The 17,826-nt window shown below is 33.0% G+C and overlaps 1 protein-coding gene and 2 long non-coding RNA genes across 3 annotated transcripts; 1 reads left to right on the forward strand and 2 right to left on the reverse strand.

The window, feature by feature from the left end:
* Positions 1–6,165: 6,165 nt before the first annotated feature.
* LOC146943085 (catalase-4) lies at positions 6,166–10,471 on the forward strand. Its single transcript, XM_085757171.1, has 8 exons — positions 6,166–6,273; positions 6,449–6,545; positions 7,565–7,842; positions 8,389–9,165; positions 9,318–9,407; positions 9,863–9,930; positions 10,018–10,111; positions 10,220–10,471. Exons 1-8 carry the CDS (start codon positions 6,259–6,261, stop codon positions 10,277–10,279), a joined length of 1,479 nt encoding a protein of 492 aa, XP_085613297.1. The 5' UTR covers positions 6,166–6,258; the 3' UTR covers positions 10,280–10,471.
* Positions 10,472–12,123: 1,652 nt separating this feature from the next.
* LOC146943086 (uncharacterized) lies at positions 12,124–12,424 on the reverse strand. Its single transcript, XR_015032955.1, has 2 exons — positions 12,289–12,424; positions 12,124–12,252 (listed from the first exon to the last, which is right to left on the reverse strand). It is a non-coding gene; the product is annotated as an uncharacterized LOC146943086 (long non-coding RNA).
* A 4,174-nt stretch (positions 12,425–16,598) lies between these two features.
* LOC146943087 (uncharacterized) lies at positions 16,599–16,966 on the reverse strand. The gene is made up of 2 exons (XR_015033578.1): positions 16,841–16,966; positions 16,599–16,729 (listed from the first exon to the last, which is right to left on the reverse strand). It is a non-coding gene; the product is annotated as an uncharacterized LOC146943087 (long non-coding RNA).
* Between the last annotated feature and the right edge of the window lie 860 nt (positions 16,967–17,826).

Here is a 17,826-nt window from a genome sequence, read left to right on the forward strand (position 1 = left end):
CGCTATTTGAAAGAATTTAAAACCTTGAAATTAAGTGACACTTGTCATGAAAAGAAGAGAAAAGCCTTGAAACAGGTCGTAAATTTATATTATATAGATTTTTTTATGCAATTTGAATTTACAGTCAAACAGGTCAATTAATGAAAACAATTTTTAACTAAACTTTAATTATTTTTCAGGTGAACTTCAGATTATTGGAGTTTCTTTTCTTTAAAAATTGAAAGTTGACACAAAAAAGTATGATTATTTTTTATATTGATTGAAAATGAAACTCTTACGAAAACTATTTGGTTGACTTTTTTATATTGGCAAGGGCCTTTTTTTTTAGGGATATTGGTAGGCCTGTTTGGTTGACTTTTGCTTTTTTGTTTTTAAAAATTATTTTATAAACCAAATATTTAAAAACTGTTTCTAAGAAAAAAACTAAAACAAAATCCGCTTGATGATGGAAACTGCCAACAATTTTGCAGTGATTATTCAGTTGGGCTATTTACGAAATTGCCATTAAAAAATGATTCCCGTGTTTTGTTAGAGAGAAAACGTTTTGTTAGAGAGAAAACCGGAATAAAAGTCAAGAAAACATCTAAAAGCTGTTTCCCTTTTTCTGTTTTTAAAAACTGAAAACGTGGAACTGTTTTGAAAACTGAAAAAGCAGAACTGTTACAAAAAGATTTATCAAACAAGTTTTACTCTTTTTTAATTTTTAAAAACTTAAAAACTGTTTTTGAAAAGGATATCAAACACGCCTGTATCGCTTATTTGATTAGCCCTAGAAAATAGCATAAACGACACATGGTGTGAACAAAAAAGTTCGACTAGATTAGGATTCTCTCAATTGAAAATTCTCTTAAGTTTTCTCGTGGAATCTCAACCATCAAATGAGAATTAAATTATAATGAAAAGTGGTTGTTGTATTTTAACGGTGGAAATTAAAAATGGAGAAAACTTTCTCAAGTTTTCAATGGAGAGGATCCAAATCCCGCTGTTTGTGCCTAGCTCGCGCGTGTGGCTGTAACCAACCTCCTGTATATATTTCTGTTCTGTTATTTGGAGTCATCACAGATTTTTCGATAAAACTACATGACGACAAGATGGATTAATGGAGTGAGTGAGATAGCAATGTACTACTTGGTTCAATCATATCCACTTACACTGTCTTTGGAATCTCTCTCTCGTTATAGTGTTCCCATGGAAAAGGTCAAAAAACGGCTTGGACAATACCAGTTACATGCTGTTCAATACAGTAACAATTATCCCATGATTAAAATTTGTTTTGAGAAACAACAAACAAGATGAAAAGAGGTTTTTTTTTTCCTTTTCTTTTTTTAAAAAAAGTATTAATCTATCGTTAATAAAAAATGAATTTTGCTAAGTTTGTTGATTTTTATTTGTTTTTGTATTTACAAGTGATTTAATTTTGATTTCAAACAAAATACTTTAAAGTTATTTCGATTATTTTCAAACTCTTTTCATAATCTGCAACAAATAAGCTGAGGTTGCCAAAAACGTTTTCTAAAAAATTGTAGCGAACATGATCTTTCTTATACCCCTAATGAATTTGATCAGACTCTTTGTTTTATAGAAGAACTTGATTATACTATTTGATAAAAACTAATGGACTGGATAAACTTTAGTTGTGTGGTTAAACTTGTTGGAGGAGAAGAATTCAGGAGTGAGAAATCCTCGCAGAGTTAATTTCAACTTTCATTTTTTTAAAAGGTTAAATAAAAAATAAGAATAAAAAGGAAATGAAAAAGTCTTACAAGGAGAGTTTGTGTTGCAAGGATATCTTTAAGTTTTGAAGAAGCGTGAATCATAAGCTCGTGGACAAAATTAACATTGGTTTTGGCCATGAAAACAACACTTTGATCGTCTTCACAAAGAGTGTGTGTGGACAATGCAGAAGAGACAATTTAATTGGATTTAATTTATATATCTCAGTAGGTAAAAAACTTTTACATAAAATATATCTAAATTTTATGATCTTCAATGTGACATTTTTTTTGAGTGAATGAAAATAAAGTTACATATGACAAACATGAGAATGGGGTTCCTAAAAAAAACATGAGAATGGGGAGAATATAAAAATATTTGAAGACTATGAAACATATCTTGCTTGTTGTAATTTTACTTGCGTATTGTTGTAATACTTAAGGTTTAGATTATATTTAAGCTCGTGATTTTTGGCTTGTAATTTCTCTTTTTTTAAGTGGAAGTATATGTGCTACATTGCGTCATGAATCAAAATGTATTTTACTATTGGGTTGGTGGCCGAACCCAGCCGAAGTTTTTTTTGGTAGAATCACAAATGAAAAAGAAAAGAAAAAAACTCTAAGAACAAAGCTCAGCCTAGGGCATTAAGTCTCAATACTGACTTCAACTTCGATGAAAGAGTATGGTAAAAAGTCACACATAATCTTGAAGAGTGCCCGAGCTTGGAACCCAGCCGAAGTTGGAAGAGCATGAGTCCTTTCCATCTTATTTTAAGTACTAAAACTTCGTTTCTTTCAAAAAAAAAATACACAAACCATTTAGACACAAGACTCAAGATAAACACTAATGTTGCAAAGTCAAATCATGTCTATGCCATGTCATTGGTGCAATTTCTCGGGTTGACCACCGAGAAATTAACTTAAAGTGTAAATTTTTTATTTTTTTATTTTTATTTCTATTTTTATTTTTGATCATTATTATATTTATATAATATTATATATATTTTATGTAATTCATAAGAAGTTTGAAACAATCAAAAAGATGACTTAGAGTTTTGCACTCTTGATTTTTTTTTTTTGGATGAGTCATTTTAGCCTCGAACTTGCCTGATTTATACTCTAACTAATTTGTTGTTCTTTTATGATAGTTTATAAACAATATTGATGTATTTTCATAGTTGAAGAACAAATAAGAGATATCTCAACAAGAAATTTATTCGATGGACTAAATAGTAGATGATAAAATAATGGCTTAATAACAGTTTTCGCCCCCTAACTTTCACGAAGTTGCGATTTTGGCCCCCTAAGAAAAAAACTACAAAACCGTCCCCTATGTTTTGCAACTGTAGCAGTTTTGGCCCCCCAAGACAAAAAAAAAAAACATGTGACACCTCACTTAGGGTGCCACGTCAGCGTAGACCGAGTCAAAATTGGCCTTAGGGCCAAAACTGCCACAAGTGCAAAACTTAGGAGGCGAATTTGTAGTTTTTTTTCTTAGAGGGCCAAAATCGCAATTTTGAGAAAGTTAAGGAGTTAAAACTGATATTAAGCCTAAAATAATCTATAGATTCTTTTAGTCGATTTTAATTGTTTAGCAACTAAATTCATGAAGAAGTGACAATTTATGGACATAATTGTCTCTTTATTCATTTTAATATTATGGTCTTCAAAAATGGTTAGATTCTTCAATCTTTTCCTTTCACACATTCCCTTCTAGACATCACTAGGTAGTTCGTCTTTGTATTTTTTTGTTTGAAAGAGAATTCCCAAAAAAAAAAAATTATTTGGAATTTGGATGCAAGTGTCCCAAGTGAGGACCGCTATATGGGTCTGCGTTTGAATTATGAAGCAGCTTTGAAATAATCGAAATAAAAATTTTCATCCACAAAAAAAAGGAATATTAATACTCTTTTTTTTTTATATATAAAATACTAACGTAAAATTATAAAGGCTAGAAAAATTAAAACGTTTAGATTTTTCTTACATTGTAATTGGTGCGTTCCTTTTCTTTTCAAACAGCTGAAATGGTTGCAAACCATATAATTTTAGTAGGGCACACGTTTCAAGGACTTTAGCTTGCGTGTCACGTTAGCAACGGTTCACCACGCCCTCTAACTCTAACAAATCACTCTGTCTCTGACCATATTTTTTTGGGAAGAAAACGCCGAAATCCGGATAAGGAAACATGATGAGTGCGTGACGTTCTCAGATAAATTTATTATTTTTTCAACTTAATCCAAACTCTTTTTTATTTTTTTAAAGGGTCTTGTTAACGAGTGTCTCCGGAGCACTTTTTAAGCATTCTAAAAGGAGAAACTATTTCATAAAAAAAGTTAAATGTTTCAATTTCCAATGCATTAATTACAAAAAATTTCAAAAAAAAATTACCTTTTAAAGGTCTTAAAGACTGCTCTGGAGACACTTGTTAACATTTCATTTTTTTAAATTAATCATACAAACTCGTATCTACTACGGTAGTTTTTGTTTAGTTTTGGTCAACATAAACTTAGTTTTTGTTTAGGGAATTCGATGTTCAAACATCGACCCTCGCACATTATGTCTTGATACCAATTGAACTTCATTCATGTGTCATTATAATATCTCTTTTTATTGTCATTGAATATCTATTTATGAAATATTTTTTCTTTTGAGGGGAGGATGAAATATTATTTATCGAGTTTATTGATGGTGGGTTAACGATTCAAAACAATTTTGCACACACAACAAATTAAAATATTTAGAATTGTCATATCAATTAATGATTTTAATTTACGTGGTACTTCGAAATATTTTGATCGGTTTTGTATGCAAGGTTAATTCGAACTATCAACCCACCCATTAAACTTTATATTGTCTTCCTGATGGGTATGTATATGGACAATGTTTTGTATTTTAGTTTGTCATTAGCAAATTTTTGAGTTGTTTTTAATCTTACAATAAATTTTCAAAATAAACTGGATAAATTAGGAGTGTATAAAACCCGGTCCTATCTTACAATCCATCTCTGTCTTACAATCCAACCTGGTCTAAACGCACTGGGCGAGGACTGATTCAGTCAAAAGAAAAACAGGGACAAAAAATATTTGACAAAACAGAGACATAACTGAAATGATCGGATCAGGTTAACTAGCGGATTACCCATCTCAGTTTAATTTGAGGACAATGTTTCTTTTTTATATATTATTTTACATACTCTCTTAGACTTGGTCTCTAACGCACGACTCTTTCGCTTGTACGATACTCACTTTCCATTTCGAACCTCAACCTAGGGTTCATTACACACATCGCCGCTCCCCGTCTCCTTTGACTCGGACTCATGTTGTCAATTCTCCAACTCAACCTCACACCGTCGAAAATTGGTGTTTTTTTTTGGAATGAGAGGGCTTTGATGGTTAGTTTATTATTCATAAATCATAATACAAAATCCCTCTCATTTAGGGACTAAAAAATTATACTGGGGAAGAGTTTTGAGGGGTTTTAGATGGCTTATATGAATTTTCAAATTAAATCTATTGTGTTATAATATTTTTAAAATTAAAAATATATCAATTATAAATATTAGTTTATCATTCTTTCAAAAAATGTGAATGACTTGTGCATTTTTCTATATATTTATCATCCCATAAAGCCCACCATTCCTCTTCTATCCAGACTCTCAAACAAAGCCTAAATGAAGGACGATCAATGCTCAATATTGGGGGGGGGGGGGGTCTCAAAGAATAATGGCGTATTGGGTGTGAATGCTTTATTAGAGGAAGTCTTAAGAGTGGCTCGCTCGTTTTGTGAAGCATTTGAAAAGTTGTATCGCTTTGGTGGCAGAGTGTTTTGAAGTGTGTTTGAAGCTTTAGATTGTGCTTAGAAATTGGGGGTTTCAAGCAGTGGAACTTAAGGTTGATTTGTAAGTGGTGTGATACCATGTCAAGTAAAAAAATAAAGATTAAAATTGGTGATGAAATTTTTTTGGGATTAAATGTCAACAAAAGTTCTAGAGTGAACAAAAGAAAAAATTGATATATTTACACGACTAAAAAAGTATTTAACAAAGAAAAAAGAGGATAATTCATCCAACTCATGACGTCGTCATCCTTAGTATCATAAAGAGATTTTATGTTTTTTTGAATCGCCGAGTTCAGTCATGTATTCGATAAATAGAAAAAAGGTATAAAAAAATAGAAATTAATAAAAGACATTTAAAAATTACAAAATTTAATAAATAGAAAAAAGATATAGAAAATAGAAATTAAAAATTTAATAAATAGAAAAAAGATATAAAAAATAGAAATTAATAAGAGAGATTTAAAAAAATTACAAAAAAAGAAAAACGAAAAACAAGGAAAAAGAAGAAGAGAGAAACGATAATTTAAAAAAAGAAAAAAGAAAAAAGAAAATAGGAGAGTGAAAAAAGGGGAGTGTGTGTGTGTTATTTATATATGAGGCGATAAGACTTGCGATTATCGCACGAAATTGTTTTGTCAATTTCTTAATCTCTATCCATTTCTTCTTCTTCTCCACCGTCCTCCATCCTTTCTCTCTACTATTACCAACCATGGATCCATACAAGGTATACAACAATACTTCAATCTTTTTTCATTGCTTTCTGTCTCTGATTTTATGATTCATTCATTCAATCTATTTATTCTTTTCATTCCGTAGTTTTGTTTATTTATTGAAGCAAAAAATCTATCAATTTGTTTTTTTGGCTCGTTCAAGTGTTGATTATGTTAATTTCGTTACAGCACCGTCCATCCAGCGCTTACAATTCTCCTTTCTGGACTACAAATTCCGGTGCACCTGTTTGGAACAACAACTCATCCCTAACCGTTGGATCTAGAGGTATATCTAATTAATCATCTTTCATTTAATCACTTTTTTTATCTTATTTGATGAAATTGTTTAACCATATCTTTAAATTATTCTTTTAACATAATTTGATTTCTTGGCAGCAAAGTTTAATCACTGTTAAATTATATGATTTCACGGCTCTTTCATTTTCCAGTTTAATGTTATGACATCCATGCATGTGATTAAGGCTCTTCAAGCACTTATCAAATATGCGCTTATAGTATAAGGCCATATTTGGATAAACAACTTATCAAGTACTTATTATATAAGTTATTGTGTGTAAGTTATTTTTATAATAATAAAAGATGAAATTAAATTAAATCGCTTTCATATAAGTTATAAATTATTAACAACGATTTAGAGATCAATGAGTTGGTATATGATAGAATACTATGGTGCTGTTTGATCCATGTAGCCGACTCCACATAGTGGGATAAGGCTTGGTTGGTTGTTTTTGTAGTTATAAGTTGTTTTCATAAACTATAATAAGGGAGAGTTTATGAAAATAAGCTGAAAACAGCTCATGGACATGTTATCTGTTTTCATAGGTTCTCCTAAAAAGTATCACATGTACGATACTCTCAACTAAGCCTACACAAACAGGCCTAACTGTTTTTGATATAACTGAAGCTATAATGGGACAAAACTCTTTTTATAAACTTTGTATAAGCTATTTTTATGTTATTATGAGCAGCTTATGGAAATAAGTTAAAAACCAGTTGTGACATATCATAACTTTTTTGTATGCTCTTACAAAAACTTAAGTCCAAGTAAACCCTCTCAATTGCTGCATGTGTGCTAACAGTGCTGTATGATCCAATTTTTATATAAACCACGCCACATTTAGTTGAGTATTGGGGACTTTGATTATCGTAATTAGTTATCACCATTGGTAATTACAACTTGGCGAATATTCTCCATCTGTCTGTTGTAAAGTTCAGGGTTAATTTGGATAAATAATAAAGTATTATGTAAGCAGAAACTTTATATTATTTTACCCCTTTTGGCAGGTCCAATTCTCTTGGAAGATTATCATCTTGTGGAAAAGCTTGCCCAATTTGATAGGGAACGGATCCCAGAACGTGTTGTCCATGCCAGGGGAGCAAGTGCAAAGGGTTTCTTTGAAGTCACACATGATATTTCGCACCTGACTTGTGCAGATTTCCTACGAGCTCCTGGAGTTCAGACACCTGTCATTGTGCGTTTCTCTACTGTCATTCATGAACGTGGCAGCCCTGAAACCTTGAGAGACCCTCGAGGTTTTGCTGTGAAATTCTACACCAGAGAGGTAGAAATTAATGAATATATAGCATCATTTTATATCTCCATATCTTCCAGCGACTAAATACAGCTACTGTAGCTGTTCAAATTTTGTTCACATGTTCTTTTTAACCAACTCCAGTTTAGTTGGTAAAATGCCGATAATAGTTTCAACACAATCATACAAGCAAAAGATGCATAATGTGATTTAACCCCAAATGTAGCATTTAATTAAACAATTTGGTCTAGGGATTTGGTTATTTGATTGCCTGAAAAAATTGAAGACAACACATGCATTGTTGGTTTGAGTCCAGCATTGTCTAAACCCTTTGTACTTTGAAATTTCAAACTAGAGATAAAGATTATGTAGCATAATTAAAAATTATCTTCCAGTGACTAAATATAATTACAGTATTAGTTTATAATTGTCGTCATTTTTATGAAAGTAGTTGCAGTTGTAACCAGGATGCTTGTGTATTTGCTTAATGCTGACAATAATTGTTTTAAAAGAGGTGATATGGAACAGTTGGAGTTTGTATCATAAATTATTCTTATCTTTACCTTCTAATCACAGGGTAACTTTGACCTTGTTGGAAACAACTTTCCTGTCTTCTTCGTTCATGACGGGATGAATTTTCCAGATATGGTCCATGCTCTTAAACCCAACCCCAAGTCCCACATCCAGGAGAATTGGAGAATCCTTGACTTCTTTTCTCACTTTCCAGAAAGTCTTCACATGTTCTCCTTCCTGTTTGATGATGTGGGTGTCCCACAAGATTATAGGCACATGGATGGTTTTGGAGTTAACACATATTCCCTGATCAACAAGGCTGGGAAAGCAGTGTACGTGAAATTTCACTGGAAGCCCACATGTGGTGTGAAGTGTCTGTTGGAGGAAGAGGCCATTAAGGTGGGAGGATCCAACCACAGCCATGCTACTCAAGACCTGTATGATTCAATTGCTGCTGGTAACTATCCTGAGTGGAAACTGTTTGTTCAAACAATAGATCCTGCTCACGAAGACAAATTTGATTTTGACCCACTTGATGTAACTAAGACTTGGCCTGAGGACATTATACCCCTTCAGCCCGTAGGTCGCCTGGTCTTGAACAAGAACATAGACAATTTCTTTGCTGAGAATGAACAACTTGCATTTTGTCCTGCCATTATTGTGCCTGGTGTATATTACTCGGATGATAAGATGCTTCAAACCAGGATTTTCTCTTATGCTGATTCACAGAGGCACAGACTTGGGCCAAACTATCTGCAACTTCCCGCTAATGCTCCCAAGTGTGCTCACCACAACAATCACCATGAGGGTTTCATGAATTTCATTCACAGGGATGAAGAGGTAATTTAATGTTTCATTTGTCTATTAATATTCTGCTTTTTCATCTTTAGTGCAAGAAGCTGATTGCCATGATAACTCTAAATGTGATATTACATCTTATTCTTTAGCTATATACAGTCTTTTCTCATGACTTGAGCTCTGCCATTTTATAGGTCAATTACTTCCCTTCAAGGCATGATCCTGTTCGTCATGCAGAAAAGGTTCCCATTCCTACTGCTAATTTCTCTGCATGCCGTGAAAAGGTTAGTTTCGATTAATTGCTTAATATGAAAATATGAGACGTGTTGTGAACTTGTGAGTGAATCCATCAGCCGTGATTTTTACGATTGATTGCATTACCTTATTTAAAAAAAATGTTGTCTAAGAAACCACACATTTTAGAAACAACCAAAATTTGTGAAATATTCTTACATGAGAACATTAAAAAATCTATGATCTTTCGTTGGATACAGTATGAAAATTGTTCTGACAAAGAAGCAGAGAAATAGGTCCACTACCTTGGTTAAATATTAAGTTGGTGCAAATTAATTTGAAGTTTAGGTAGCACTTATTTTTAGCAGTACTTTTGCATAAATTGATTATTATTCTTTTATAAAATAAATGACGAGTGAGGATCAATTAAATAGTGCCAGTAAAGCTGTTTAAACAATACCTGTATTGGGGAAGAATGTATGAACAATTTTACTTCTTAATGCAGTGCAATATTCCAAAGCAGAACAACTTCAAGCAGCCTGGAGAGCGATACCGATCTTGGGCACCCGACAGGTTCCTGTTACAAAATACTGATATGATCAACATGAATTGTGTTTGGTGATGTCTAATATTTGGTTTTCTTTGCCTTAATCTTTTCAGGCAAGATAGATTTCTCCGCAGATGGGTGGATGCTTTATCCGACCCACGCGTCACCCATGAAATCCGCAGCATCTGGATCTCATACTGGTCTCAGGTGAGATTTAGACATGCTAATTTATCAAACTAGAAGCTTTAGAGCAGTCAAGTGTAAATGCATCCCTACTTATTTGCTCATATGCTCTTTGTTGGTTTTACTATGCAGGCTGATCGTTCTCTTGGACAAAAGATTGCATCTCATCTGAACATGAGGCCTAGCATTTAAGGTTGTTGCGAAACATTGAATTATCGCCAGAGTTGCAGATGTTGAAATTGTATGATAAAGGATGTTTGTTTGGATAATTTAAAGGACTTTTATTTTTCTTGCAATATTATATCGTGAATGTATACAATAAACTCCATGTACGTGACTCGTTGAGCTGTTGCAATAAATGTCGTTTGTATGTGTTAGTATTTATTTAGCTTCTTGAGCTCTTTTCTTGTTGCTGCTGTCGTATGCTTCTGTTGAAGTTTGAACTGTTGTTTAATCGCTATAAACCAAATTGATTGCATTGATAAGTTTTATTTGGTTAGGAGGAAATTAATGACTACATCTGACGTTATATTAGGGAGGAAAGTAAGGACTACATCCTGACATTTTTGGCGTCTCCTACAGGTTGCTAGCATTACTTGTTCAAAGCAACGATCAATATGTTGTTGGGTAATCCTGGTATTGTTAAAGGATTTTATTTGTTCTCTGTATTGTAGATCATACATGGTACACAAATAGAAGATTGATATTAGAAGTCTGTTTGTTTCTGCATCCGAAACACTTCCATTGCACATCCAAAATAAAGCTACAAGCAATCGTACATCTGCATTATTTCCACCGTGCTTTCAAACATCATCTAAACTATTTTGTCGTTGAACGTAGTACCCTTTAAAAATAGCTAGAAGAAAAGTTAAACTAAAAACCCTATGCTAAAAGATAAAGTGTTTGCATTGAAAGTATAAATACGATAATAAAGTGTTTGCATTGAAAGTATACATACTATGGTGCAATTCAACATTGGGGATGAAGTGTTTGCATGGAAGTACTTAGATTTGGCTTTTGACTGACGCTATCCAATTTCTACTTCCAACAAATATTGCTACTCCCACTAAACCATGAGCAAAAGCATTTTGTTCTCTCCTAATACATTTGACAGCAGTGTTTTGATCAATAAACTTGATGGCTCCATAAAGACACTTCACAACAACTTCAACATCAGTACATCACACTCAATAACCAAATCTTTCAGCTGCTAATCTAGAGCCATTGCAAATGCTGGTGTGATAGCCGGTTGATCAAGTTTATTTGCTCATTCTTGTTAGCAGTTTGTCCACTATCAAAAGCATCCACATTAATTTTATTATTTCTGCCGTTGGAGGTTCCCATCTAAGTTGATATGTAGCAGAGTTTTAGTTTTCTATATTGGTCATCTTTGCTTGCATAGTTGTATTATACTATTTATTATTCAATGAACACAGAAGCTGATCCCGCCACCTGAATTGGGTTTAATTTTGTATTGTTGAGGACAACTTTGATACCAAGCACCATTCTGGAATCTGCAATCTTTAAATAATGTTGATAGATAATATTGGAATCAATAAGGATATGATGATTAAACAAGAGAATCCCCAGATTTATTAGTTAAACTTCAAATGCCTAAACCTAAACCTATTTTTCAAACTTCATGTTGAAATCGATCCATGTAATATGTAAAACAGTTGATTTTAAATATGACTGCAGAAGGAGGACTAATACTATTATGCCATTTTATGCCTTAGTTTGGTTGATGAAAGGCCAGGATAGGTGGCCATGGGTGGGTAGATGGTAGTGAAGACGGACGCACGCCAAGGGCGGCCTAACATACGTAGGCAGCGCAGATAGTAAGTCCCTGTTTGTTATTTGCGGTGGGATAGACGTGTGTGTGGTGAGGTAAAAACAACCTTGGGACACAAGATTTAGAGAATGAACACGGAACCTTGGGACACAAGATTTAGAGAATGAACACGGAACCAAACTATGCCACGGCGATTTTCTCCAATCCATTGTGATACTTGTTAAATAAGCTTGGATCTCATCCCAAAAGCTAGCTCTAAGGAGGAGGGAACTCAAGTATATTTATACACTCGACAGCCCGGGAACCTGAGCGATGTGGGACATACAACAAACTTCAACACCCACCCTCACGCGTAGCGTGGGACCTAGCGTGGCTAGCGTGGAACCTAGCGTGGGCCTGGGTGTGGAACCTAGCGTGGGCCTGGGTCAAATTCCCACATCGCAATCCTTAACCCGGCTCTGATACCATGTTAAATAAGCTTGGATCTCATCCCAAAAGCTAGCTCTAAGGAGGAGGGAACTCAAGTATATTTATACACTCGACAGCCCGGGAACCTGAGCGATGTGGGACACACAACAAACTTCAACAATACTAAGGATGTACTAAGATTTAGCCGAGCCGATAAATGCTACCAACTCTATATTACTCATGCAGGCCTTTTTATGTGTCCTTTATCTTTTCTATTTTATTGCAAAATTTAAAAAATTATATATTTCCGTATATGGTTTGAAGGTGAACATGATTTCTTTTTTAAATAACCAATGTTAGTAAGTAGGTGTTGAATTAATATTTTTCTCCTTAATTCAAATTTGAATCTAAGATATCAAACTCATTTAATCTTTCAAACCAATTGATCTACTCAATCCCGTTGAAAGCAATATGTTGTCAACAATCTAAATATCTAAGCAATTTTTTTATTTTATTTTATTGTGTTAAAGAAAAGCTCTAAAATTTGCTTAAATTTTATCGTTTTCCTTTTCCCTTTCTTACCCCCTCCCTTATCCACACCAAGTTGCTTCGTGTGGTATAGACATGTTCTTGTTGATGCCATGGTCATGGTGGATGCTCATGCTAATTAAGGATGCTATCTCTCAGGAGAGAACAAATAAAAAAATAAAGAGAAGATTACATTCATCCTCCTATTTTAGATATGTTTAGATAACACGCAAACCTCTTCTGTTTTGTGTAAGTTACCAACCTCTCGTAAATTACACCGACCTCCCTCTCATCTATTTTCTAAAAAAGAGGGGAGCGTTTAAAATTTAAACATGTCTGTCTTATTAGAGGTTTAGGGTATAATTTCTTCAACAAACAAAGTGTCGAGAGTTTGCTTTAAACATGAAAAGGAGAATAGCCGCGGTTTAAGGTATAACTTCTCTAATTATAAAAATAAAATATAAAATTCTGGGAAGTGGGTTACGGATTTTTAATTTTTAAATCGTGCTCAATCAAACAACTTTTTTTATATACCTCCATAATCTATCGCAAGTGGTAGTTTCCTACTATAGTGATTTACTTTTTATTTTTTCATTGTATTCAAACTAATCTCAATAGATCGAGAAGAATGGTCAGATTAGAGAGCAATGTTCCATTTGTGTTGAAAGTTGATGTGATATGTGTAGACACTTTGACGCTCAAATTAATGAAGAGTAAGTGAAAGGTAAGGGATATAAAGTGTGTGCATTTTGTGTTGTTTTGGATGTATATTTATATACGGTGGAGGGAGCCGAGGAGAAATTTGCGTGCAACTGTTACAGACGACGCCCCTCAATGACTCCTTAGAATGAAGAGTTCATTGAGTTGATCTCGGCCTCGGGTCTTATATCGGAGTGGGCTTTTAGATCCAATTTGGGTCACAAAAACTATATTGATTTAATTGGTTTAAGTCTTATTTATAGGGATTTAACCGTTTTATGCTATTAACTTGAATGTAGTAAATCAGTTCGTAATTTATCTTCTTCGTTAACGAAGTTGAATTTGTGTTTGATTCTGATTTACTCTATCAATTTGAACGAGTGAATATTGTTTATTTTTGTCAAAAAAATTGTATAAAAAAAAAACACAACTAATTGTAACATTTGGTTAGTCCTCCGGTGTTACCTAGCCATGCAGCAAAACTATACAAGTTACCCGGAAACATAGTAACTTGCCCTGAATGCCGTATACAACCAAAACCGAACACACGTATATGTACTTAATTAATTATTATTATTATTATTAATTGATTATAAATGTTAGTATTCATTATCAATTGATTCATTTCAACGTCATCTTTCCAGCATAAGGATAGAGACATAGTAGCTTTTAAAAATTTCATATTGAGGATTCGTGGGTTGCCGTATGAGACCGAATATTGTCCTTATCAGATTTGTGGTGGAAAATGAATCTCCTTCGTTAATGGCTTCATCACTCTGCATCTCTTTGGCGTCAAATGGATTAATCTATTAGTATTTGGTTGAGATTGATTCTTATTCTAACATTTTAAACAAATGGATTGGGAATCTCGGGGTGAGTTTGCTTGCAACTTTTTATTCATAAATAAACAAACAAACAATGGATACACGACTCATTGAAAATAACCGCTACTATTATTTCAATTTTTTCGTTGTTTTAATTTATTTTTACTTATTTGCCTTTCAATTCCTTAATTTAATTTTGAGATTCAAGTTAGTTCATTTCTCTATATACTAACTAGTTACAAACCCGTGCTTCGCACGGGTTGAATAACGTATCATGTAAAAAAAAAATCCAAAGGAAAAATGAGCAAATTAATAAATATTGCACAAACTCGGATATTCTAAATAAATCACTTTTACTATATTTTTAAAAAACTTTGTTATAAATGAGAAATGAGAAAATTAAGGGAAATAGCTGTATCTTTCTAAGAAATTGTTGTCGTTCATAAATGTGAAAATCAAGCAAGCATATTGCACAAATCTCATTTTGTTCAAGAGATTAGGAAAACAACATTATAATTAACATGATACTAATTGGAACCAATGAAGAAACCAACAATATGCATATTAACGTTACATAATAGTTAGGTTTATAAAAGAGACTGCAAGTGTCATAGACTAACCAAAAAGGGATTTTTGCCAATATTTACATCAGACAAAATGAAAAGAACAAATGACATCCCAAAGTCAAGATAGTTTACGATTACAGTCCAAAGCGATACGCCAAAATAGTAGAAGTTCAAATAGTTCAGCAGCAAAGATCTACTTTGGAACAACTCGAACATGCAAGTTCTTCGGTGATTTTTCGAGATCAAAGATGAGCTTACCACCTTCTTCCATCACACGTTCTCTGCAGAAATTGAACCACTGCCGACCCAAGTATTTTTCATAGCTTGCTTTTTGGTGGTAATGAGGCGACACTTATACTTTCTCTGTGTCAGGTCATCAATGAGAGTGATTGTTTTGCGCTTTTCTTTTAAAATTGTTCTTGACACCTCGTTTGGGAAATGCTAAACAGGGAAATAACTGCAATATTAGTCTAATGCATATTAACATGGATAAAATGTATGCGAATATAGTTACATATAATTTATAAAATGAAGGTAGCATAACTGATTTTAAGCTAAAGAAAATGTACCATGACTTCTAATTTATCTTCCTATTATCTTCTTATAAAGTCTAGATAAATGCATGCATGTGGTATATATGTACTCCGTTGGCCAATTAACATTGTTGAAACAAACGGAAGTTAAGCATCGCTCCAGCATGTGAATTTATAGCTAGCACCATTTGACATTGATGTCTTCGAACATTTGGTGCAACTCTCATAATACCATCCAAACTGGTTAGAATTGAATTTAGTTGTTTTCCAAATAGTGATGCAATATGTTTCCTAACAAAAATTATGCACATGAAATAAAGAATAATGCAATATGTATTTTTAATTTGTCCGTAAAAAAATTCAAATCATTTTTGTGCATAAAAAAAGCAGACCTTGACTAAGTTTATAAATTCAACAATTGGCCTAACTTGAGACAGATTGGAAAAATCGTTGTACGAAGTACGTTGAGAAGAAACCGAACTCTGACTTAAGTTCTGACTGAAGAGCTTGAGAAGTGTTAAGGTCACGACAACAATTCAAGAAACATGGTCAAAAAACAATCAAATCAGATTGTGAAATAATAAGTTACTCTAACACTGTATTGTGAAATCATAATGCAAACTTACTAAGTCTTAAACTTCTCAACAACCGGATGATGTAGGTTGATGAGTAGCATCGAACCTGACCAATTGTTACATATATGTGGGTTGCCATTGACTACAAAATGGAAGCAAAGAACTCAAGGTAAGTAGATGGTAAATGATAAAGCGACGAAGTATTTTTCCCATAGTGTTACATCAACCATATTCCCACTGCATAAGGAAATACATCTTTCAGGTCATTATCAAACTTATACAAAATCCTATCATCTGATGCTGACAAATTAGAAAATAATACCTTTTATCTTTCAACACAATGTTCGTACACGGTTTCTTTCTAGTCTCAATCCCGATGATTTCTTAAAAAAAATTACATCTATAAGAACATTATAATCGGAAAAAACATAGAAATAAATTAAAGCACATAACTATACCATATAAAGCGTCAGTTTTGAATTTTCCATCTTGAATTTCCTTAAATGACTTAAAGCGAAATTCACGAGTAAGAACGATAGTTAACTTGTCATACTTCGGCACCTTTGTACCAGAACCAAAAACAACCTTAAAGGGATTAAATGCAATGTCATTATCAAACACATGACAATTATACAAAGTATAAGTCTTGTTTTCCTCAATCAAAGCCTTCCAATGCTCCAATTCTCTATATCGAGTTATTACATGATCTCGATCACCCTAAATCCGAGAAAGAAACCAAAAAATATAAATAAATCAAAATGTACACTAATAAGTAACATTGATAAATCATAAAGGAAATTACAACAAATCTTAACTAACTCATCTAACATTTGCATCATAAATAATGAGCTTCATATGTTCCAAGAATCCAGCACTCCAAATCCAATTTTCCAAATGTCCAAATCATTTTTGAGATCCTTAATGTAGTCATAATTCCTTGATATTGAAAGTCCTATATAGAAATACAATAATACATCATTTAATTTTATTCTCTTTGTTCATTCTGATATCGAAAGAAGTTAACATATTTCTATGTGATCAATTTTTGTATCATCAAATCAACCTGATCTTAAATGCACAAATTTCTGTATCATCAACTTTTTGGACCTCAATGATATAACCAAAACAAATTTACACCAATCAACTTTCGTACGGCTCAATGATATAGGAAAGAATAAACCAAATAAGAAAACAGCTTTAGGATTACTCGCAAAAATTAAAATAACCCACATGCATCAATTTTTTTCAACTACAGTACCAGAAGCTAAAATAACAATTGTGTCAAAACCTTACCATGAGCTAAAATTCAATCATCATGACCTCTACTATACTCCACATAACAAAGGAAGATTTTTCTACAGCCAAGCAACATAACAATTTCTGGTACATAATCCACTAACAATTGAAAAAAAAAACAAAAAACAAAACCCTTAAAATGCAGAATCGTGAAAAAAATGAAAAAAAAACCCACCTATGATGAAGCAAAAACTAAACCAATGTCAAAAAATGAACCCCTCAAGCCATAAAAATCAATCAACTCAAGTCATGCATGGTCTCAGAACTATGAAAAAAAGGAAGAAAATGACCTCTTATGAAGAAGAAAGTGAAAGAGTGTTCCCCGCTGAACTTAGATACCGTTTGGCGAAAGTTTTTTACGGTCTAAAAGTTACTTCAAAACAAATTTAAAATAAAGGCCTTTAAGAAAGAAGCTAAAATTGTTTGGTTTCTTTAGTTTTAAAGCCATTTTTAAGTTAAATGTTGTTTGGCAAAATATTCTACAAACTTTGAATTTATTATTTTTTTATGGTGTCCGG

This window comes from Medicago sativa, chromosome 3 (assembly GCF_051527215.1).
Source record: "Medicago sativa cultivar Bolivia chromosome 3, Bolivia_mono, whole genome shotgun sequence".
NCBI classification, from domain to species: Eukaryota; Viridiplantae; Streptophyta; class Magnoliopsida; order Fabales; family Fabaceae; genus Medicago; species Medicago sativa.

Bases quoted from the DNA above. Each gene is read 5' to 3' on its own strand.
- LOC146943085 (XM_085757171.1), top strand. The intron at 6,546-7,564 runs GTATATCTAATT...CCCTTTTGGCAG, and splicing joins CCTAACCGTTGGATCTAGAG to GTCCAATTCTCTTGGAAGAT. The intron at 9,408-9,862 runs GTTAGTTTCGAT...TTCTTAATGCAG, and splicing joins TCTCTGCATGCCGTGAAAAG to TGCAATATTCCAAAGCAGAA.